Genomic DNA, 25,349 nt, shown 5'->3' with positions numbered 1-25,349 from the left:
TCCTGTGATGTGAACCGTCTATGGATCTCTCAGCATTGGATACCAGTGCCTGTTCCAGTAGAGGTAGTGGAGGGTGCAATGGACTCCATGAGGGTCCTTAGCTTTGGTGGTTTAATGCTATAGTTTTCAGATGCTGTTAAAATTCTTACAATGCCCAAAGAATTGGTTCAAAATATTAATAGTGTTAAAGGTGAGAAATCAGATTTAGATGAAATAAAAATGTCCCAGTTCACTCAAATGCACTTTCCTTTTCAGGATAGAGCATAAGTAATACCCAACTTACAACTAGAAGACCAAAGTACAGTCCCACCCAGGAGCACTTGCTCTTATATTTTGATGTTTTTATTTTCAAAATTATATTTTAATATCTATCTCATGGGGTTGTTACAGAAATTAAATATTATAAGGTATGGGAAAAGCCTTAGTTCAGTATCTGGCAAATAGTAGTTGCTCATGAGATGTTTGTAAAAACAGGTTCATAAACCCATGGGGAATGGGGTTTAGGAAGTGGAGATGAATGAAATTTACACTGAATAGTTCCTGAGCACCTCATGCTTTCTAGGATCTGCACCTGTATCACCACTTCTGAGAACACTTTAGAGAGTAGTAGGCATTGACAAAGATCCAGGGAGGTGTGCATACGTACTCTTTGTTCTTTTCGTTCCACGGCTGCATTGCATTTTTCTATTCCCCAGTTTCTCATAAAGTCTCTGAGATAGCCAAACAGGGTTCCAATTCCATACCCCATGTAAGTGAAAACCATAACATGAAGGGGTGCTTCTTCAAAGGATTCAACAATGAGCTTATCATAAAAATGTGTCCTCCCATTTTGCTGAAAACACAAAAGAAAATCCAAGGTTAGCATTCTCCTGTTACAAATATACTATGATACTTAAAACTGTCAACTTTCAACCCTTTAAATTCCAAAGGCCATATTTAAGATTGTAAAAAAATTAGAAACTGATCATTGAAGAGGGAAATCAAAAATTCAAACTTTGTTTTACAAGCCGTAGTAACATAATTGATTCAAGCAAAAGTTCTCAACAGAAACTCAAACCACTGTGTGAAGAGTTAATGAGGAAGAACGTATTTGCAAGTTGCTAAAGTATGACCCCATAGCTTACTTCCTAATCACAAACTTGGGGTCGTTACCTTAACCAGGTGATCAAATTATATCACAAGTGTTGGAACAAGCAGCCACTCTACACTCCCGTTATGTGTAATATTCAATACACAGCAAACCTATGAAATATTTAACCTGAACTTAGTCAAGCTCTTATGTTTAACTTCCATTTTACAAGAAACACTAGCCTAAAGGAACTTGGTAAATGACCTTATGTGAAAACAACCAGATAATCCAGAATGTAGAGCTTTCTATAGGACAACTGTCCTGATCTTTTAAAAAAGTCATTTCTGATAAAAGAAGGGTGGATGAGAGGACTTAAGGGAAACAAGTAAATCTAGTGTGCGTTCCTTCATCAAATTCTGTTTTCTTTCTGTAATTTTTGTGTGAAAAACCAGGTGAACGACAAACTTTGAACAACTGTGGAAATCCAAATGAGGACCATATATATATCTTATTAAAGAATTTATTAATTTTGTTAGGGAAGATAGAGATATTTTTAGTTATATCACAGAATGTTTTAATCTTTATAGATGTATGCTGAAGTATTAAGGGGCAAAGCATTATAACAGCTGTAGTTCTCTTTAAAGTGGTTTGTCAAAATTGCATAAAAACATAAAGCAACTTTGAGAAATGTTAACTCTCGAATCTGGATGGAGAGTATATAGGTGTTCATTACATATTTTTTTCTACTCTTCTGTATGCCTGAAATTTTTCGTAGTAAAGTTTTAAAAACTGTCTGTTTTATTTCACTTTTCAGTAGAAAGTAGACTTTTAGCACCAAACCATGATGCTGTTTAATTGATTTGCACATAGTAGGTCAAACAACATCTGGTCAATTGATTAGTAAATACATATTTCTAATGCTAATATTTAATTGTTTTAGTCCTTAACAAATATTTATACATTCATTTATTGTTTCATTCAATAAATATAAATCAATCTGCAGATTCCCCATTTCTTAATGAGGTGACACACGAAAAATGTTTTGAACACTTGCAATACATAGCTTTTAGTGATTTACAAAAAATTGTCAAATCTCTACTAATATTTGATGTACCAACTTAGCTTATACATATATATGTAGAATGATTTATTATATTAAATCATGTACATTTGAAATACTGTTTTTGCCATTTTCCTAATCTTTGTCATTATAATCAACACAGATTTCCAGAACATATTATCTTCATTCCCTCTACATTGTTTGAGAAGCAGAATTTTTGGAATCTCTGTGATTTAGTCACTGGAAGTTTTATCCCAAACCATAAAATAGGTGAAAAGCAAATCAGTCTGGTAGATGAATATTTTAAATCTCTACATTATTATTCTTTAAGAAATTTTTAAAAGCCTTTCTATAGTGATATCTAACATTTGAATTCTTAAGTCAAAACACAAAATATTATTAAAATGACTTGCTTCCTTATTTATTATTTCGGGTTACCTCTATAGATACCCCAAACTAACAGTGGTGGATGTTCCCATCTAGTGTGTCATCACAAACACTACTTGATGGTATAAAATAATGAAAATGAAAGAGCATTTGTTAATATGCAGTCTTGAGTAAAAGTTATACTCTTGACCTGTATACAGGACATTTGTTGCATGCCTTCCATGAGCAAACAACATGTTCAGCACTGGGAATTCAAAGATGAACAAGACAGACTCCATTCCTACTCCTCCCTCTAACTACGTCCTTACTCCAGTCATGTAGGTCTGACGGATGGCTGATCTTGCTATGCTATTTTAGTACAAACCTTCGGCTCCTTTCCTTGGGTCTGTTCTGCACTTGACCTTTGGACTACGTTGATCTCCACAATTCCAGGTGACCTCCTGGCCCACTTAAGATCCACCTCCCGCATCTTTCTGCATCACAGGGACATAAAATTGGCTTCCTTGTCGGATTTGTCCAGACTCTAGCAAAAGGCACTCAGAGTCTCATGAAGGAAGACATGTCAGAACTTTTAAACTGATTAGATATGAAGTCAAGGAAGAGGAGAAAGAAAACTATCTGCAAGGAGCAGTGTAATATTCTTGATGAGAAGAAATAAGGATTTGGAAGGAGGGCTGCTTTTTGGAGAGAAGACATGATGAGTCTGTACAGAACGTGCTAATTTAGGGGTGGTAATTGCCTGCATAAATTCCCAGAGCACTGAGGAACGTAGGAGAAAAGAAAGACCCTGACTGAGTCAATTACGATGGGCCACAGTTTAAGTCATGGTTGAAGGTGAATAAGGCACAAATCATAAAGAGGGGAGAGCAGTAGGCTTGGGACAGAATTTGTGGACACAGTGCTTTTTTGGGTACCACAGAAGAAAAAGAGTGAATAAGGAGAACCCAGTGTAGGTGACCTCAGAACCTTAATTTAACTTGCTCACAAATTAACCCCTTTGGCTGACTTAGAGAATGGCTAAGTTATGTGGGTGTATATAAAGACAGAAAATGTGAGGACATTCAAGTCCAATCCATGGCAATCAGCAGGTTTTCTCTTTTTCCTTTCCTGGACCCATCTTCATTTATGAGCTTCACATGTAACCAAATCAAGTGGCACTTTTCTCTCGAAATCCATAGGCAGTTTCTGCTTGAACTGGCTCTGAGGCAACCCTGCACCGTACATCACAGATAGTCTACCTAGATGCAAATAAAACCCTCAGTTGGTTGCACAGACTGGGACTATATGTAACTATTTATTTGCCCCTGTGACTTGTTCCGAAAGAAAGTAATAAAACGAAGGAGAAAATTTCAACAATGTTCGTCAGCTCAAACCACTATCTACTGTCCTCTCATGTAAATAGATACATTTTTAATTTAATGTCACTTAATTAATTTTATTTGGCAGAGGAAAAATGAGATACCTTCACAGAGAAAAAAGTTGTCTGGAAATGTATTGGTCTCCTTAAAAGACAGCTAGTGACTCACTATATTCTTTTACTTATAATTGAAGTCAGTCACACCTCCCAGGAGGAATTCCCTAATCTGTTGTTGGATAGTTACCTTGAAATATAAAATTTCATCCTATCAAAGTAAATGAAGCATAAAATCTTGCTTAATAAGTTTACATTTATTAAGCACTTGTTATTACTACAGATAAGCATTGTTATTTGTAATACGCTTTGGCTTGTTCTACCTTTTCTTTAACAGCCTTAAAAATAAACAGATCCTGAGCCACAATGCCTACAGTATCTAGTCGTTTGGGATACTGTGACATCCTGGGGTTTGTTTACTTCCTGCACTCTGTCATATCTGGAAATAAACTGGAATATGCAAGGAGCCCTTTACAGACAATTATTCTTCTGTTCAACAGGTAGCTCTTTTACTGGCTGTCCTAGGCTAACATTAAAGGAGATATGAAATCAATAAATACAGTATGTTTCCCCCAGAATCGATAGTGCAACAGGGTGTGTGTGTGTGTGTGTGTGTGTTTGTGGTGGGGACACAAATGACCATAACATAGAGCAAAATGTGAATATCACAGGATGATGCAAATGAAGGGACCACATCACACTGGATGATCAGGAGTGATTCCTGAGGAGGTTAAAATGGAGCCTGGTGTTGCTGGGCAGTCGAGCATAACAATGAAGATGATTTGCTCAGGGGTCAGACTTTCCTTTGCTGACTGTGTGACCTTGTGAAAGTCACTTAATTTTTTGAGGACTCAAATGTCTGGGCTAGTAAAGGTCATTTTGAAAATTAAGTGAGTTAATATATACAGGTTACCTGCCACAACACAAAAACTCATTAAATGTTATGATTTTTGTTAAATATTCTGAATAGAGATGATAGATGAAAACTATTAGGATGGATAATGCTGCTTTTAGAGACATATTTGAGAAAAAAGAGAAAGACAATATTTAACTCTGTCATATATATTGACCAAGGATATATGGCTTCCTTGCTGGATTTGTCAAAACTCTAGCAAAAGGGACTGAGAGTCTGACGAAGAAAGACATGAGACCAAGGATATACACTGACCTAGGATATATTGATCAAGAATATAATGTATCAGCGGGGCGCAGTGGCCATGCCTGTAATCCCAGCACTTCAGGAGGCCGAGGTGGGTGGATCACCTGAGGTCAGGAGCTCAAGACCAGCCTGGCCAACATGGTGAAACTCTGTCTCTACTAAAAAATACAAAAATTAGCTGGACGTGGTGGTGGGCGCCTGTAATCCCAGCTACTCAGGAGGCTGAGGTAGGGAGAATTGCTTGAACCCGGGAGGCAGAGGTTGCAGTGAGCTGAGATTGCGTCACTGCACTCCAGCCTGGGCGACAGAGCAAGGCTCCATCTCAAAACAAAACAAAACAAAACAAAAAAGAAACAAGAAAAAAGAATATAATGTATCAATACCTAGGGAGAAGAGGGAGAATGAAGGTCCTCTAAGGAGACAGCAAGTGGGAGAGGGAGGAAGAGGTAAGAGATTGAAGAGTGATACAAAGTTGAGATACTGAAGTTCAACAAGACCATTGTATGTGGGGACTCTCACAAGAAAACTTGAGTAAGTAATTTTACCAACCTGTTATCCCTGCAGTTTTATCAGACTGCAGGTACTTAAGGAGAGAATGTGAAGGCAATGGGACAGGGAGCTGAGATGACTTATTAAGGAAGTGTAGTGGTAGGGAAGAGGACAGAGAGAAGGTGGTGGCTTTGGTTACTAACAGTGAGAGGAGTTGCTTATTTTGCAATAAAGAAATACTGAGTGTATATAGGAGCTTAGAAAAATATTTAATAGATTAAGCATAATTGTAGAAAAAGGTAAGAGACAGTATAATTCCTGGAACACGACCCCTGGAGGGATGCAGGATGAAGAGCACACGTGACTGTCCTGACCACAAGGACGCAGACTATCTCAGTAGCACTTTGAAAAATGTGTGGTGCAGTCACTTCTTGTGCTCTAGCTCTTTAGGGTATGATACAAAAGGATGAGCAAATCTAAAACCAACTTAATGCTGCAAATTCACCATCCATTGACAAACAGACTTTTGTTCTCAGAATGAGGCAGCCCATGCAACATGACACACACCATTACACTGCTGGGTTAGTCATTGAAAAGAAAAGTCAGGATGAGAATGAGGGGGAAGAGGAGGCTTTCAGGCCTTAGTTGCTATACAAGGGCAGGAAAGTTGGGGATAAGATTGGCTTAGGGAGGACGAAATGGCAACGGAAATCTAGAACACTGGAGCTAACTAGAGGGCTATGTTCCTTTCTGAAATGGAATGTATTTGGGGTTTTCCACATCATGACCAAGATTGGCCTAGATCCTTCTCTGAGGGAGAACACCTTCTTCCAAGGTGTTCCAAGGACACTGGTGTTTAAGAATAAATCTCTGCCTACATTGTAGCAGTTAGCTTTTGAGTAGGCAAACAGGGCCACTGTGAGTGTTACAGAATAAGAGATTTACTTTAAACATTATATGGTGTTCAAACATGGGAGCTGGTTAAAAATCTATGGAAGGTAAATCATTTCCCTGCTGGTGGCATAAAGAGCTTCAGAGATCATCTTCACAGTAGAAATAAAGCACGACTGGTAAAAATTATAAAAATATAACTTTTTAAAGTATTTGGACATTGTCTTAAGGGCATATAGCAAATGAAGAAATATTGATTTAAGGAAATACACTAAATATCAAAAAAGAACACTGAGAGTCTGTGGCGTTGAGCCATGACCTACTCTCTCCCTTTACCTCCCAGTTCAGCAAGTAAAAACATTCTACTTTGAGCAGGTGGCCAAGAAGATGAGGCTTCCTGTCCCCTGCTTCAGGCAAGGGTTATGGTATTTCTTTGAGAGGGGCAAGCTACCATCTTTTCTTATCACTCTCAGTTCTGTTTTGCAGAGGCTAAATTCTGTGCAAGTGTGGCTGAGAGGTTGAGGGTTTGTTTCCTCTAATGAACACCCACTCCTAGGGTAGAGACTCTGTATCAGACATGGCATGCTGGGAATACTGGGGCCCCAATTACCCTTCCTCCAGCACACTAGCAGGATAGAGGGTCCATGGTGGAAGAGGAAAGCCAAGAAAACCAGAAGGTATTGCCCCACTTAAAGCCACCATCCTTTCCCTAGCTCTGAAGCAGTGACTCATTGGCTTTGCCCAGTGGGACAGAGAGCTCTAGAGCATTCCCCAAGATAACTTATCTTATTTGGTACAAAGAGTAGGGAAGTTCAAGATTAAAGGGTGCTCTGGAAAACAGTGGAGATTCTGGTGGCAAGCACTTTAAAACAGACTGGTAGCTCTGTAAAAGCAACAAGCTAATCCTTATGTAGGTAGTTTAGTCAGAGAGAACCAGGGAAATTGACAGTTATGAAGAGCCCTCTTAGGATCAGAATAAACCTCAAAGGCTAAACACACCAAGGATCATGAATTTAATTGGATCAGATTGTGAAGCAATTTATGCCCCAGGGCACTGTCAAGACCAATAGAGCAATCAGGCAGCAAGTAGTGGAGACTCACAGTTGGGAGTGATAGTAACAGAGGAAGATAGTTTACAGAGTGATTTGGGAAAGGCACAGTCATATAGAAGCTTTCTAAAACCACTGTCATTTCAACGACATGCTGAAGTCTGCACTCTCTAAGGGGCAACCTTAGAGGTTTTACACTGTGAGGTAAATACACTTTATGAAAATAGCTCATCTAAGTCACTAAAAAAAGAAGCCAACACAGCAAAGACAATCCTCTGGTGGGGGCGGGGGGTGGGGGCAGTGGTTACTATTCAGAGTTGCTACAGTTTATTTCAAATGTTCAGTTTTAGGCCAAAAATATGAGTCATGTAAAGAAACAGAAAAATGTGGTCTACATAAGAACAACAGATATTGCTTATGAGAAGGACCAAGATGTTGGACTTAGTAAATACTGCCACGTGGCTGTTACAAATATATATGAAGAACTAAAAAAAAAACCATGTTAAAGGAGTAAAAGAAGGTATGATGACAATGTCTTATCAAATAGAAAATATTTATAAAGAATAGAAATTACAATAAAAAGAACCAAATGGGAATTCTGAAATTGAAAAGTGTAATAACAGAAACAAAAACTTATTAGAGGGGTTCAGTAGCAGATTTAAACTAGAAGACCAAAAAATTAGAAAACTTTAAGATAGAGAAGGGGAATTTATACTATACAAAATACAAACAAACAAAAAGCCAGAGGAAAAAAATGAAGACAAGTGAACAAGGTCTCTGAAACATGTGGGATACCATTGAGTACACCAACATACACACAATATGAGTGTTAGAAAGAGAGGAGAGAAAAAGGAACAGAACAAACATTTCAATAAATATTGGCTGAAAACTCCCCAAATTTGATGAAAAACATTAATCATACCTATGAAAGCTTAATGATATCCAATTGAATAAGGGCAAAGAGATCTGTTATCAGACATATTATAGTAAAAATGTTAAGAGACAAAGAGAAAATCTTAAAAGCAGCAAGAGCCAAACAACTGATCACATAAAAATGAACCCCAATAAGGTGAACAGCTTTCTTCTGAGTAGAAAAAATGGAAGCCAAAATGTAGTGGGATCACATATTCAAAATGCAGAAGTATTTTAAGACGTCAACCAATAATCTTATGTTGGCAAAATTATCCTTCAAAAATGAAGACAAAATAAAGATATTTCAGGATAAACAAAAACTGAGAGAATCTGTTAATAGTAGACCCACCTTACAAGAAGTATTAAAGGAAGGTCTTCAGACTGAAAGCAAGTGACTTCAGACAATAATTCAAGTCCAACCAAAAAAAAGGGGGGGAGCACAGGAAAAGGTGATTATGAAATTATAAAAGTGGCTCACGCCTGTAATCCTAACACTTTGGGGGGCTGAGGCAGGTGGATCATGAGGTCAGGAGATCGAGACCATTCTGGCCAACATAGTGAAACCCTCTCTCTACTAAAATACAAAAATATTAGCAGGGTGTGGTGACACATGCCTATGGTCCCAGCTACTTGAGAGGCTGAGGCAGGGGAATTGCTTGAACCCGGGAGGCGGAGGTTGCTGTGAGCCAAGATTGCACCACTGCTCTCCAGCCTGGAGGCAGAGCAAGACTCCATCAAAAAAAAAAAAAGTATAAATACACATTTCTTCCCTTCCCTTTACTACTATTACATAATTTTAAAAGAAATTGTATAAAACAATATGTATAAATTAATTGTTGAACTTATATATATAGACATATATTATGCAAAAACAGCACAAAGAAATTGTATGTAAGCAAAACTATATTGAATTAAGGAAATTATACAACATGGCAATTAGAGTCCACAGCAACTAATGAATAAAACCAGAAATGTTAAATAGGAAGGGAAATAAGAAAGTTGATGTAACAAACTCTTTCTCAATATGTATATACACACACACACACACACGTACATGCATACACATATATTTGGCATCCTTTCTTTTCCAGCTTCTTAAAAAAGACATAAAATTGTACAACACAGTATTTATAAGATTGTGCTGTTGATTTTATAAATATATAGATGTCATAACAATAACAGCATAAAAGGAAAGGTATGCTATATAGAAGTAATATTTCTATGTATCACTGGATTTAAGTTTGTATAAATTTGAAGTTGATTTTGGTACATTAACATAGGTATGGTAAGCCTCACAGCAACTAAGAAAACTCAAAAAAAGTGAAAAATTATTAAAATAATGAAAAATCCTACTAGAAAATATTCACTTAAAACACAGAATAAAGCACTAAACTAAGAATGGATAAACAAAAAGGACATGAGATATACAGAAGGCAAAAAGCAAAAATACATAAATGAAACTATCTCAATTATAACAGAAGATGTGAATGGATGAAAGGATCCAATCAAGTGCAGATTGTCAAACTGGATGAAAACAAAATCAAATCTAACTGTAAGATATCTAGAGCAGATACACTTTTGATTCAGAGATGCATACAAGGTAAAAGTAAAAGAATGGAAAAAGATACATCATGAAAACAGCACTGGTAAGAAAGCTGAAATTGCTAACATAGTATCAGACAAAATAGATTTTAAAACAAAACTGTTGCTGGAGAGATAGATACTTTATAATAATAAAATGGTTAATTCATTAGGAAGATGTAACAATAATAAACATATATGCATCTACCATCAACATCCCAAAATGTTTAAGGTAAAAACTGATAGAAGTAAAGAGAGAAGTAGAAAATTTCGTGATAATATTAGAGTCTTTAATATGTTACTTTCAATAATGAATAAAATAACTAGGCAGAAGACCAACAAGAAAGTAGAAGACTTGAACAATAGTATAAACCAACTAGACTTAAGAGATATCTATAGAACACTTCTCCCCAAAACAGCAAATACACATTTTTCTAAAGCGCACACGGAACATTCTGCAGCTAGTCATAAAATAAGCCTCAATAAATGTAAAAGGCTTGAAATTATGCAAAGTAAGTTCTCTCCAATCACAATGGAATTAGAAAACAATAACAGAAAAACTGGGAAAATTTACAAATATGAGAAAATTAAACAACATTTTCTAAATAGTAAATGAGTCAAAGAAGAAATCAAGTGAAATTAGAAGACACTTTGAGATAAATAAAAATGAAGACATGTATACCTAAACTTATTAGATACAGCTAAAGCAGTGATTAACAGGACATTTATAGTTCTAATGCCTATATTTTAAAAAGAAAGATCTAAGTCAATAACTTATCACCTTATGGAAAAAGTAAAACAAATTAAAGCTAAAGCAAACAGAAAACAATCATAAAAATTAGAGTGGAAATTAATGAAATAGATAACAGAAATAAACTGACTTTTCAAATAAATCAACAAAATTAACAAATCTTTGCTTGGATGGACCAAGCAAAAAGAGAAAACAGCCAAATTACTAAAATCAGGAAAGAGGGACATTGCTATTGTCCTTACAGAAGTGACACTGATTATAAGGGAATGTGAAGAATAATTATATGTCAACATAGTAGAATTAAGATGAAATGGACACTCTAAGAAAGACACAAAATACAAAAAACCAACTCAATAAGAAGTAGAAAATCTGAATGGACCTGTGAAAATGAAGACATTGAATTAATAATTTGAAACTTCCCACAGAAAAAATTCAATCCCAGATGTGAATTCTACCAAACATTTAAAGAATTAATGCCTATTCTTTACAAATTCTTCTAAAATATTAAGAAGGAAAAAACACTTCTGAATGCGTTATATGAGCCTTATATTATCCTGGTGACCAAAATTATACAAAGACATCACAGGAAAAGAAAAGTGCAGACCAATAATATATCAATGGTGAAATGATTTTTACACACCATGTGGCAGACAGAATACAGCTAATAATGAAGATATATATATATATATACACATATTTTTCTCTGTATTTCCTAGCCTTTCTTGACATTATGGTAGGCCACATGACTCATTCTGGCTGATGGACTCTGAGTGAAAATGGCATGTGTCACTTCTGGGCTGAGGGAGTCAGCTGGTATGCCTCATCCATCTCTCTCTTCCTCTACCATTGAATCTTGCAAACCACCAGATCCAGATGGAAAAGCTACAAGGTAAAAGTGGTGCCTGATATTCAATGAACTTTACATGTTTGAAGAATAAAACTCTTTGTTAAACTAGTGAGACTTATGGCTTTTCTGTTGCAGCAGTTAGCATTTTTTATCCTGATTAATCCACCCATCTAAAATATTTCAAGGATAAATACTTTCTGCATCTCCAAGACTCATTTTATTCTTGATAACCTGAAAGTGTGTCCTATTATAGGAGATGAGCCTTCAAAGATTGTAGAAGATTCAATCTTCATTCATAGTTGTATAGGATCACTTCTCCCTCAGACTCTGAACAAGCCCTGTGGTCCAACTGTTATTACTACAGAAGAAATGAAACATAAAAATGGGGGTCAATTTGGGTTTCATGAGCATTAACACTGAGACTTGAGTGCAAGTGTGGCTTTACAAGACCACAAATTCTCCTTTCAAACAGATAATCTGGCGGCGTTTGTTATGTGATGCACTGTTGATTGCCTACCTTAAGGTCATATTCTTTATTTGTTGTAAGAAGAGCCTTGATGTTCAGTTGAAGGTGACCTTTCTCTAGCCTCAGGGGGTAAAGCATAATTGGTCCAAGATAGCCATAGTAGTCTTGCCAGTGACTGGTTTAGACATGGGCGTGAAGACCAGTCTTGGCCAATGGGAAGTGAGGGAAGGTCCATTGGGTGACTTCTGAGGAAGCTTTATGTAAGAATAAAAATAGTTGGGGAAAAAAAGGAAAATGTCCCTGTTTTTCTCCAGACATTGTTGTGTCTGATTGGGATTTCTGGAATTACAACAACCTTCCTGTTGCCATAAGGGGAAGGCATTTTTTTTTTTTTTAATGCACAAAATATGGCAGAATGAAGAAATGGAAAATACTGGTTTTCAATTACATTGTTGAGTTACTGAATCAACAAAGCCAAGGACTACCCAATACTAGACTTGCTGTGAGAGAATGACGAAAGCCTCATTTTAATCTACCCACATTTGAGGCTTCCATTACTTGCAGCGGAAAGGATCCATCAGTCAGTTCCCATCAGAGTAACAAAACTTGTAAACTAAATATGAGACAAACTGATGAGTCTCAGTGGAGAGGGCAGGACTGATGGCTATCTAGTACACACTGATATCTTCATCTCAGTTGTTTATGTCCCATATCCACTCTGATTGGTTAATGAATGCCCTAACCTGATTGGTAGTACCCTTGACCCTTGAACAACATGGGGGTTAAGGGTGCTGACCTTCTGTGCAGTCAAAAATCCATGTGTAACTTTTAACTTTCCAAAAACTTAACTGCTACTGTTAAAAGCCTACTGTTGATGGGAAGCCTTACTGATGAATAGTAGATTATCACATATTTTGTATGTTATATGTATTATATACTATATTCCTATAAAGTAAGCTAGAGAAAAATGTGTTATTAAGAAAATCATAAGGGAGAGGACTTGTATTTTCTGTTCATTAAGTGGAAGTAGATCATTGTAAAGTTCTTAATCCTCACTGACTTCACACTAAGTAGGCTGAGGAGGAGGAGGAGGAGGCAGAGAAGAGGTTGGACTTGCTATCTCAGGGGTGGCAGAGATGAAAGAGGTGGATGAGGTGGAAGGGGAGGAAGGAGAGGCTCACTCAGCGTAATTTTTATTGAAAAAAATCAGTGTATAAGTAGATCCTAACAGTTCAAACTTGTGTTATTCAAGGGTCAACTGTATAGATTATGCACTTCTGGCAAGTATTTTTTTTTAAATCATCACTTAATGATTGGTAAAATTCAGTTCTTTCCTCAGTAGAAAACTTTGCTTTTAGTCTCAACAATTTGAGTGTCTGATTGATTTCAAAGCTGCCATTTATTTCTCTTCTGAATACTTTGGAATGTCAATTAGCTACGATTGAAGTTATACAAGTGATATAGCACCAAAGATCATGAAAATAGAATGATACAAGAGTGATGAGAGTACAGTTCTACCTTACTTGGAAGGGCATATAATACAACTTAATTTGCCTTACTTAATTAGGGTGAATTCATTTCCCTAAATTGTCTGGGGATTTTAAGAAATGAGTATTTTAACAACAGCTTTTATGACATGTGTTTTATAAATACAAATGTTTACAAATGCTTTATAAAACTCAAGTCTCGGCCCAGATCATTTGTTTACAAATAGGAGAGTTGCTTCTGTTTAGAGTGTGTCACTTGATTCTACATGTATATATGTCATGTATGATAAACCTATTTGGACACAGCACCTTTCTGATAATTTTACTTTTGTTTTGGAAGGCACCAAGTGCACTTAATCATTGACCCACTGACAATTTATTGGTTGACAAATTTATTTGGACACAGCACCTTCCTGATAATTTTATTTTTGTTTCTGAAGGCACCTAGTGTAATTAATCATTGACCTGTTGGCAGTTTACTAGCAGACTCTGTAATAAAACAATGTTTCGCATGATAAAATCCAGGCTCCAAGAAAGCTCTTATTTAGCAGAACCAAGTAGGATAGCTGGAGTAGAAGAAATCTAGTTGCTCAGTCAACTCAAGTTGTTCAGGCCACTGAAATCTACTAATATTTAGGACAACTTGTAGTAAAATTTACTTTTTCAACAGCATCAAAACTCCAGCACCAAATCTATTTGTAATATTTTGTTATTGTCATTATTTTCTTACCAGTTCAATGCTAAACCAAGTCTCATTGAGTGCCCATGTTACCAATTGTTCTGCCAGAAGACAGGAAATGTCCACAGAGAGACTGAAAGTTGACAAATGGTACATAGAGAGATGTCTGGGGAACAGCTGTGAGAACTGGGAGGAAGATGACGCTAACACTGGCTGGAAAAGGCAGTGAAGGTTTCATGAATGAGGGAAGAATTGATCAAAGTCTTGATGGTTGAGGAGTGGAAGGATAGGCACAGTAGCAATGAATAGAGAGAAAGATCCCCAAGATAGAATTGAGAACATCAGGATAGATACTCATCACCTTTCTCCTGGACCACTGTAATCACCTCCTGGGTGGTCTCTTTATTTGATTTCAACTCCTCAACTCTGCAGGTGCTAGACAACTCTTTCTCTAGCTCTAACATCAAACCATCATTTATAACAGCATTTTTTTGGTGAATAACAAAAAGTATGTATTTACATGTAGAGCTAACACAAATGATACACTATTTAGTTCTTGATTTGGGGTAGTTTAATTTTATGTGTGATGGTAAAGTTTCTCATTGGGTTAAATTTTATTGAAGGTCTCTGTACTTCTTATATCTGTTGGCATCTTTCCCCAGATCTAGATGTTTTCAGCCACTCTCTGCAAATATAATTTCTGGTTTTTTTGCTTTCCTTTCTTCCTCAGGAACCCTTATCATGCAAAAGTTAGACCCCGTGATGGTGTCCTGTAATTTGTGTGGTCTTTATTATTTTTAATTCTCTTTTCTCCTCTAACTGGAAAATTTCAAATGTTTTCAATTCAAGCTCACTGATTCTTTCTTTTGCTTCATTGAACTTGTTGTTGAAGCTTTCTCTTGAAGTTTTCAGTATAGTTGTGGTGTTCTTCACTTCCAGAATTTCTTTCTTTTAATGTCCCCTGCTTTTTTTTTTTAAACTTCTCATTTTGTTTGAGTATGTTTTCTAAATTTCATTCAGTTTTTTATCTGTTTATTCTTGTGTTTCACTGAACTGCTTTAGGAGGACTATTCTAAATTCTTTGCCAGTCATTACATCTCCATTTCTTTTGCATTTATTCATAACAGCAGTTTCAAAGTTCTCCCTAGAGATGGCCATCAACAAAAAGAGTTGTGGAAAAAAAAAATGTACCCTTGTCCTATGCTGGGGATTTTCATGTCAAAAGCTAGGATGTAGCAGTCAGTGGAAATATCTTTCTTATTCCTCACTGTGTGCCCAGTGTCTGCACATGGCCTCAAACACGATGTGGGATAAATATTTGCTGATTGAATCAACTTATTAAGTGCTGTGAGCAATACTGAAGTGAAAAACCGTTTAACTTGGGAAACTTAGCACACATATCAAATACATTTATTTAACCTTTCATACAAATCTACCTACGTCATGACAAAAACTCTCTTTGGGAAGTGTTGGTTTTCTTTTAGAGCTTAGTTATTTAGCACAGAAGACAATAATCTGCCTGATCTCTGATGTTCCACCTTCCATTTGTTGCCTATGCAGTATCAAATGGCTTTCACTTCACACCCTGCTTTTTATTCCTTCCTAGCCTTTTTTCATACTGTCACTTTTCAGTAATTTCTTCAGTTTCTTCTCTTTCTTCCTAACTGTTCTCACCTTTCACCTCTCCCTCATCTCACCTCACATACAGACACTCTTTGTCTGCCTTAAGACATGGCTCTGGCTTCACTTCCTAAAAAGATCCAGGCTGGATGTTCTCACTGCATTACACCATTATTACACTTACCACCTTGTATTACAATAATATTTAAAAAAAGTTTTAATAGGCAAGTCACTTAATAAATATTTTCTGTTCATTAATGAAATAACAGAAAATAAATGATCACTTGCAAAAATAATAGCTTCCATTATATCTTATTATCTTTTAAATATTTCAACATTATTGTCTGGTGTGACAAAGACTGGCTATTCACCAAACCCATTTACCTCTCATCCTCACAGCTAGGCTACATTTCCGACATCCCTTGAAGATAAATGTGGTCATATGACTGAGTTCTGATCAATGTGAAGTGAGTAGAAGCAAAGTGTGTTACTACCGTGCCTAACTCATAAAAGTCTCTCTTCCCTGTTGCCACCTGATTGTTGATGGCCAAGATGACCTTGGAAGCTACACACTAAAGATTCCAGAACCTTTGTTAGCCTAGTTTTCTGAAGAAATGTGAGGAACAGAGTCCTTACCACCTCCCAACCCTACTTCTTATCACTGCCAATTAGATTTATTATGAATAGAAATAAATTTCTCTTGGGTTATGCCATTGGGATTTGGTGGCTTATGTATTATGACACCTAGTGTTACCTTAATACATACATACTATAAGAATATTGTTAAATTCTTTAATTTCTAACCTTTGCTTAGAAGGGTTTGGTAGAAGTCTGAGAACTGAGTTACCTCCTCAAGGAAACGTCTGTATTAGGAAACCCCTGGTCTGATCAAAATTCAAATCAAGGTCTGAGGAAGTTTAAGTATAAAATTAACTCTGTAGAAGACTCAAGTCTTAGTATTGATTGAGCATGTTTTTGTAAGTGTTAGGCTTCACTTACCCCAGAAGTCAAAGAGAGTGATAAGTTACAAATATGGAAACTTTGAGGGGTCAAGTTTTCCTATATTTGCTACTCCAGCCCTTTCTTTCTATTTATTAATCAGGTCAGTTCATAAGAGGTTAATTTAATTTCCCATCATCTTGAGTTTCCCATTCACCACCTGAGAAGTCATCCAACAAGTCAGGGAGGATCTAAGGAGGGCCAAGGCTTCGGCAAGGTGCAGCCAGAGTGGTGAGTGAAGGATGAAGGATTCCCACGAAAGGCAGGATTGCATGGAGGGGTCTAAGGTGAGTCCCAAGCAGAGTGTTGAGTGAATATCTGCTGAAGAAATGAGTGAATGAGGGAGAGCCAAGACTGGGAAAGTTGAGAGAGACGGTAAAGACCTTTCAGGATAGGAGGACCAGTGTGGGTACCCATTGGTGGGTGGAAATGAGGGAACACAGCCTTGCATGGGCCTCTGGCTGGACCTTGAATGGTATATACTTGGTGATAAGCTGTAGAGAGTCCACTGGAATTGAATAATGGAAAGCCTTTGATAGCAGGGTAAGCCAGATTTTGTCTTTCAGGTAGTTGTGAAAGAAAGGTGTGCTTTCATTGGGATGTTCCCCTATCAGAACTGCAGAAGAAATGCAGGGCAGAAATATTTGTAAACTGGACCCCACTTGGAATGACAGCTAGATTGGAGGCTCTAAGTCAATTGGACTTACTTCAGCTTTAGAGCTAAGTGGCTATCCTTCACCATCCTGCAATGACTGCATTATTCTGATCTTATTCATAACTGGCTGGCTCACTTGAGGAACACAGAGCTTTTGTTAAGTTATTCTGATAAATCAGAGAAAACAATGCACTATTGGTTTGATATCTCTGAGAATAACTACCACCTTCTTGACCTATTATAATATGCCATGTGAGAACAATGCTTATCTCTAAGGTGCTCAAAATGCTCTTATTTACTTACATGCTATTCCAAAGAAGTAGGTTGTAGATCACTGTAATGGAATTAGAATTATCTTCACTTAATAAGAGAGACACAAGGACATTAAGCAACTTGCCTAAGGTTATAAAGCAGGAAAAGACAGGACTAAGTTGATCCTCTCAAATCCACATACCAGGGTTGAAGCCCGAGAGAAAAATAAAAGTTAGATCTTTGAGACATGACAAACTGGAACATATTTCAGAAATAGAGTAGCCATGGGACTTAGTCTTTTCCCTTCTCAGGTGAATACTAGTAGCTGCAAACACTGTGCAAAGGCTGACTTCCATGTGCGTGTACCTGTGTTGGGCATGGGAAAGATCACTTGGGTAGTGTCTTACAGCACCCACCCTCATGGAGATCATGGGCTAGTGGAAAGAAACAATGGGCAAAATAGAACAAAAATAGAACCTTTTAAGACTAGAGAGCAAGAAGTCTAATCAAGTGCCATAGCAGTTTATTTATACATATTTATACATCTGTTCACTCATTCATTCCAGAAATATATATTGAGCACCTACTCTGTGCCAGCTAGTGTGCTCGGTTCAGGTGAAATGGTGTGAGCAAGAGGGACAGAGGTCCTGCTCTCACAGTTTAGATCTGTGCTGTTCAATACAATTGTTGCTAGCCATATGTCTCTAGTTACATTTAAACTTCAATAGTTAAAATTAAATAAACTTAGAGATTTAGATCTTCAATTGCACTAGCCACATTTCAAGTGCTCAATATTCTCATGTAGTTGGTGGCTACCTTACTGGACGGGACATTTATAGAGCATTTCTATCATCATAGGAAGTTCTATTGTTTAGAAGTTGGCAAATTATGGTCCACAGCCTCATTTTGTAATAAAGTTTTATTGAAACACAGCTATATCCATTGGTTTATATATTGTCTATGGCTGCATTTCTGCTACAGTGGCAGAATTGAGTAGTTGTAACAGAGACTGAATGGCTTACAGAGTTGAAAATATTTACTATCTATCTCTTTACAGAAAAAGGCTTCCAATCCTTGGTCTGGAAGGAAATACAGATGAACAATACTTAGAAAAAGGGAAATTGTAAGTAATCAAGAGTGCTGTAGAGTGGTTATAGGATGGGATCTGACCTAGTTCAGAAAAAGAGAAGGTCCTTCCCAAAGAAAATGAAGTTTTAAATAAAATCTGAAGAATCAGCAGGAGTTTACCAGGAATAAAAAGTCTTCCAGGCAGAAGGAAGTGCTTGAGGAATGGCAAGGAGGGTGTGGGGTAGGGGTAGCTCATGGATAGTGAGGGGCAGGCATGGCCGAATGTCAGTTCCAGGAGGAGGACCCCCATCCACTTAGTCCATTGCTAGTAGTACCCCAGTTCCTAGAACAGTGTCTGACATGTAACAAGGGTCCAATAAATATTTAATGCATGAAGGAACAAATATAGAAATGAATAGGCTGGGGAGGTGATGCAGGGCTGGTAAATTGCAATAAGGATTACAGCTTTGATCTTAACATGGAAAGCTACTGATGAGTTTAAACAAATGGTAACCTGATCAGGCGTGGTTCTTGAAAGTAACATTGGAAGACGATGTGGTAAAAAGATCTCCAGGGAGCTCCCATATTCAGTGATTCACAGTGATTTGTGGTTAGTCATTTAAAAATCTCTTTTATATTCATGGTGGAAGAAAATTCGTTGAGGCCAGCTTACTCAGTTGGTTCTGGAATTTCAAGTCTCTGACCAAAATTCGAAAGGATAGTCTCCTAAATTGCACAGGAATGAACCAACAACAGGGGTGTGTTTTGACATCACAGTGTGGTGTGCCGTGTGGCATTTCTTCACAGTAGGGGTAGCCAGTGACTCATGGATGAGTTATTATGAGGGTGGGGCTCCTGGAGGCACATGCAATGTGGTTGACAGTCATTTGGCTGAGTTCAGTGGACTCAACTTGGATTACAAACCACGGTTTTTCTTTTTGAATCAAAACAAACCAATTTCTTCTTGCACCTCTTTGCTGAGCTACTATACCTAGGTCCCACCCAGAACTTCCAGTCCCCTGATGCTAGACCAAACAGGGACTGCTATTCAGCCACATGTAGAAGCAGAAAGCTCTCTGACCTAGAGAGAAACTTGCCAAGGATTCAGTGACTGTTCTCTGTGTGTTTACTAGGAATTGCTGTGTGGTTGCACATACCTATTCTGTTTGCTTACCTGCCTGTCACCCCGTATAACCTGGTTCATCTTTTGGTTTCCTTTGAAGACAGAATGTATCCTTACAGATTACACTTAGTTGAAATACACAGATTCCCTGGCTGAAATCTTTTGTTTGCACTGAAAGCAGCACATGTTATTTCACTTTCCATGAAAGTCTTTTCCTTCCATGAAAAATAAGTATATTGTCTCCAAACAACTAATTCGCTAAGAAAATGACACCACGACAATTTATTCATTTGCTTCCAAAAAGCCTAATAATATCCATGATCATAATTATAATTATCTGATTAATTATTTTCATCAAGTACCACATAATATAGGAAAAAATAACCTCTTCCAGAGCAAGGCTAATCTTGGCTACTCGTACTCCTGAATCAACCAGCTTTGTATAACCAGGCATGTTTTAGCCATCATAGCTCCTCAGCCAAAGGGAATGAATGGGTGAAAAGCATAAGTCATCTGACCAGAATATTAAGATTGACATTACACTTAACAAAAGCAAACTGATGCCTGTGACTTGTTTAATTCAACGATTGAATCTTTTTCTCAGGTCACCATGTGGAGTACTTTTATTTCTGAATACTATACTCAGTCTATAGGGATGTGATTCAGTTGTCTTGCTAAGAATGAACCAATGGGAAAGGATGGGTTCTTAAAGAAAAGGCCAGCCCCTCCTGTCATAAGCTAACAAACTAACCCAAGATGTACTTCAGTTGTGGGACATCTCCAGGTGCCCCAAATCATTTGCATGGGTGGACAAATAATGTTAATGTCAGGGGCTCCTATGGAGTTTGTTTTTGGTTTTGTGATGTGTAAGGCAGTGTAATGTAGAGGCAAAGGGCACAGGCATGTCTTGCCCTAGATTGGCCCTATTGAGATCTTGGGCAAGTGACTACACCTGTTTGAGTCTCTGTTGCTTCCTATTTTAAAATAATAGCCAAATAGCTTCATCAGCAAAAAAGGATATGAGTGTCCCAAGGCTGTATTCCAGGTCTGAATATCACACTCTCATGAGAGAACAAAGCATAAATAATTCCGCTTTAAAGGAAGTGGAAGCTAGTTACTGTTGTTGGCTTTGATCCTGGTTTTGACACAATGCAAAACCAGTAGAGAAGAATAGTCCATTCTTATCTTGTATCTACTTGTTTGGTTAGTCTAATAATTCCTAAATACCAGTCTATAACACTTTAAAGACATGTACTAAAATTTTCACTGATGTATGGTAAGATTTTGATATATATGTGTAATATATAAGTATATGATGCTTACAAATATATACATATGTGGACATCTTTCTAGGGACTGTCTCTTAATCAGACATCATGGCCTTAACATCTTTTAGGGTGAATTTATGCACGATAGTGATAGTGGATAAGGGGTTATTGGATCTTTTGAATCATGGCAGAATAAAAACTTTGGTACAATATATTTCACTTTAAAAAATCACAGGTCTATAAAATTCTGAAGTCTGATTCTACTGGGCTGAATCACCAGACATCAGCCCCCTGAGCATTCACACTTTGTGAACAGAAACTTCTGGTCCTATTGAGAAATGTATTACTAAGATCTTAAAAAAATCACATAATATGGTTCTCTGAGATCTGAGATCCGTTCTGCCATTATTATTCTAATATGTAAGAAGTTCTGGAGCCAAGTTTCCTTAGGACTAATTATCAAAGTAGGTGGTTGAAAAACATGTAATGTTGCAAGAACCCAAGAGTTCCAAACATATCATCAATGCCACCGCCTTGGGCAAACTCAACAAAGGAAGCAAGAAGTGAATTGACTCGTGTTCCCTTGGGTCTAGAAGTAAGCATTCATAATGTCAGGTTTTTAAGAATAGAGCTGAGGCTGGTCAAAGACTCAAAAGAAGGTAATTCTAAGAAATATATGTCATATAAAACATAAAGACATCATGGTAAAGGTAAATAATTTTTTAAGGGAGATTTGTAGAAAATTTTGCTGTTTGATATGCCATGTAAAATCACTTTGTTGCCTACCTATAAAAGTCTTAGGTAGAAATCAGTATTATTCTTTGAGGCTTTTAGAATCACATGGATTTTAAAAATTTTAGTAAGAGTGATTCCCAAAGCTGTTGCTCTGAGCAGTTTAATAACCAAATTGGTACTTTTGCGTGTGCGTGTGTATGTGTGTTCTGAAATAAATTACTGAAGAACAGAGGCTCTGATTTTTTTCCTTCCTTCCTGTTCTTATGAGGGGAAGTTGTATGCACTGAATAAGGGCTTGACAGGTGTCTGCTGCACCCAGTCCTTGGAGGCATTCCTGAATGTCAAGTCGGCATGTCTGGCATTATAATATTATCCAGCTCTGTCCCTATTATCCGTGTGGTTTTGATCTCACTTTTCTGAGCCCCATTTTCTCATTCTAAAACAGGTCAGTAGCATTTGTTCTATCTGCTTCACAGCACTGGATCACTTTCTGGACCACTGAGGGTACAATGAGATCCTGAATGTGAAAGGGATGTACAGACATAAGGATCATTATAGTTGATGCTGAAGGTTAAAAGGGTAAAAATTGGCCATGTTTTATAAAAATAACTGTCTTAATTTTGGGTTCTCCAGGAGCAAACCTGTATAAAAGATTCAAATACAAGCTGTTTATTTGGAAGGTTATCCCAGGAGGCACTGTTAGAGGAGGAGAGATGAGCCAGAAAAGGGAAGGAAACCAATGAATGGTGTGCTCTTAAGGCAGTTACCAGTGTGGGCAGCTGAAGCTCACTTCCACTGGGGTCTGCAGGAGACAATGTAGAACACACCTAAGAATTATCTTTCTTGAAGGGTGAAGCTGCTGCGGTATTTATCATCCAGCTCCCATCAGTCAAAGGTTGAGCACTGCTTCCAGGGGGTGTTGATTCTCTGGTACTTTTGGCCTGGTGCCCATTAGGGAAGAACAGGCCCCAGTTCCTAGAACAGTGTCTGACACATAACAGTTTTTCAGAAAGTTCTCAGAAAAAGGGCATGGGAATTGGCCATTGGAGATGAGGCTGTGCACATGGAAATGGTAACCGCCAAGAGTAGAAGCGGACATGGCACCAGCAGGGTCTGCTATGGTCATCCGAGTTTCAACACTGCACTTTGTTCACACCTAACCTTAATTTCTTAATATTATTATACTCTACTGTTCAGTTTGTTTTTATTTGAAGATGTATTGGTGTTTTATTCACCTAAATTTCTGTCATTGTGTGTTAAAGGTTTCTGCAGGCCAAGGACATGAACAGACACTTCTCAAAAGAAGACATACATGCGGCCAAAAAGCATATGAAAAAACCTGAATATCACTGATTAGAGAAATGCAAATCAAAACCAAAATGACATACCATCTCACACCAGTCAGAACGGCTCTTACTAAAAAGTTGAGAAATAACAGATGCTGGCAAGGTTGCAAAAAAAAGGGAACACTTATACACTGTTGGGGGAAGTATAAATTAGTTTAACCATTGTGGATGACAGTGCAACAATTCCTCAAAGAGTTAAAAACAGAACTACCACTCAACCCAGCAATCCCATTACCAGGTACATGCCCAAAGGAATATAAGTTGTTCTACCATAAAGACACATGCACACATATGTTCATTTTAGTACTCTTCACAATAGCAAAGACATGGAATCAACCTAAATCCTTATCAATGACAAATTGGATAAAGAAAATGTATTACGTATACGCCATGGAACACTAGGAAGCCATAAAAAAGAATGAGAGTGTGTCCTTTCCAGGAGCAGGGCTGGAGGTGGAGGCCATCATCCTTAGCAAACTAATGCAGGAAGACAAAACCAAATACCATATGTTCTCAGAAGTGGGAGCTAAATGACTAGAACACATGGACAGGTAGAGAGGAACAACACACATTGGGACCTAATGGAGTGTGGAGGGTGGGAGGAGGGAGAAGATCTGGAAAAGTAACTAATGTGTGCTAGACTTAGTCCCTGGATGATGAAATAGTAAGCACAAAAAACCCCTGTGACACAAGTTTACCTATGTAACAGGCCTGCACGTGTACCCCTGAACCTCAAATAAAACTTTTAAAAAGAGGTTTCTGCAGGCCAATCAATATGCAGCCTCTTGTCATATTCTGGCACTGTTTCACCAAAGAAAGGGCAGAGAGGGACATAAGGCAGATTCTTGCAAGGGTCAATATTAGTCATAGTGCACATTTGTAGAGAATTTCCTCTGGTGCCTGCGCTGTTCTAAGGCTTTGCATGCATTATCTTATTTATTTCTCACCACCACCCAATAGCGTAGGCACTACTATTAACCTCATCTACCAGGTGAGAAAACTGAGGCACAGAGAGATTAAACTGTTTATGCAAGGTCATACCACCGTGAAGCTGGGATTCAAGCCCAGGAAGTGTGAAAGTGAGGCCCTGTTTCCAAGTTTTATGTAATGATGCAGGTTACTAGGGTGATAGGGCTGTAGGGTGAGGTTACGTGATATTAGGAGTCAGAAGATCCTGCTTCCATTACCTGCCAGCTGTGTGGGTGATCATCTGATTTCTTCAAACCTTGGTCCCTTATATGTGAAATTCGAAAGTCTATTGCAAGGGTTGACAATATTTTAAAAAGGGTGAACACACAGCGAGACTCCAAATCAAAAAAAATCTCCAAATCAAAAAAAAAAAAAAACTTTTATTTAACAAACTTTTACATTGCACTACATGCTAAGAACTTTACTAACTTTACAAACTTAGTTGACCCTCACAACAACCATGTGAGATTGATACTGTTACTATCGTCATTTTTTAGATGAGTAAACTTAGTCATGCAAAAGTTAACTAAACTTGGCCTGAGATCAAACATATAGTTAGCAGTGCAATTTAGTCACAGGACCTGTAATTTTATCACTAGATGAAATGCCCCTTCCTCCACCGTTTTACTGTAAACATTTGTCCATTTATAGAAAACCTTATATGATTCTAAATAAATATTCGTATATCTACTACATAGATATGTAGTCTAATAATTATTAGAGGTAAATAATTGCTACCATACATAATTATTTTCTCTGACATGGTGATCTGTGACATGCAGAAAAGGAAGTTTTCTACATGGGGCTCTTATTTTGGGCAATAGGAAAGGAGTGCCTTTGCTTGTGACATGAGACAAATACAATTTCACAATATCAATTTTGAAATTGATACTAAAGAAATTTGCAATAGCAGACATTATTTTAAGGATCATCAAACTATTATAATTCCTGGTCTTCGCTTTCCTCATGTGTTCAAGAAGACAGGGGATGGAGTGGAATTGTAAAGATTACTGAACTAAGTTCCTTTCCTGCTAGAGAGATTATACTAAAGACAGAAAGGAAAATAGCTCCTGATC

At 37.4% G+C, this 25,349-nt stretch overlaps 1 protein-coding gene across 8 annotated transcripts in view; it reads right to left on the bottom strand.

Annotated features, from left to right (window-relative positions):
- LOC105481500 (serine palmitoyltransferase long chain base subunit 3) overlaps window positions 1–25,349 on the bottom strand; it is a 176,715-nt gene that overhangs the window by 135,320 nt on the left and 16,046 nt on the right. For all 8 annotated transcript variants that reach the window (XR_011613526.1, XM_071079673.1, XM_071079672.1 and 5 more), the window contains one exon: window positions 647–832. Coding sequence is in view for 7 of the 8 variants with exons in the window: in XM_071079673.1 (XP_070935774.1) it covers window positions 647–832 (186 nt within the window). In the remaining variant the exon portion in view is untranslated. The remainder of the gene's footprint in view (window positions 1–646; window positions 833–25,349) is intronic.

The sequence above is a fragment of the Macaca nemestrina genome, chromosome 15, assembly GCF_043159975.1.
Source record: "Macaca nemestrina isolate mMacNem1 chromosome 15, mMacNem.hap1, whole genome shotgun sequence".
Lineage (NCBI taxonomy): Eukaryota > Metazoa > Chordata > Mammalia > Primates > Cercopithecidae > Macaca > Macaca nemestrina.
The sequence above is the reverse complement of the archived record's forward strand: the minus strand, read 5'-3'. Positions and strand labels throughout refer to the sequence as shown.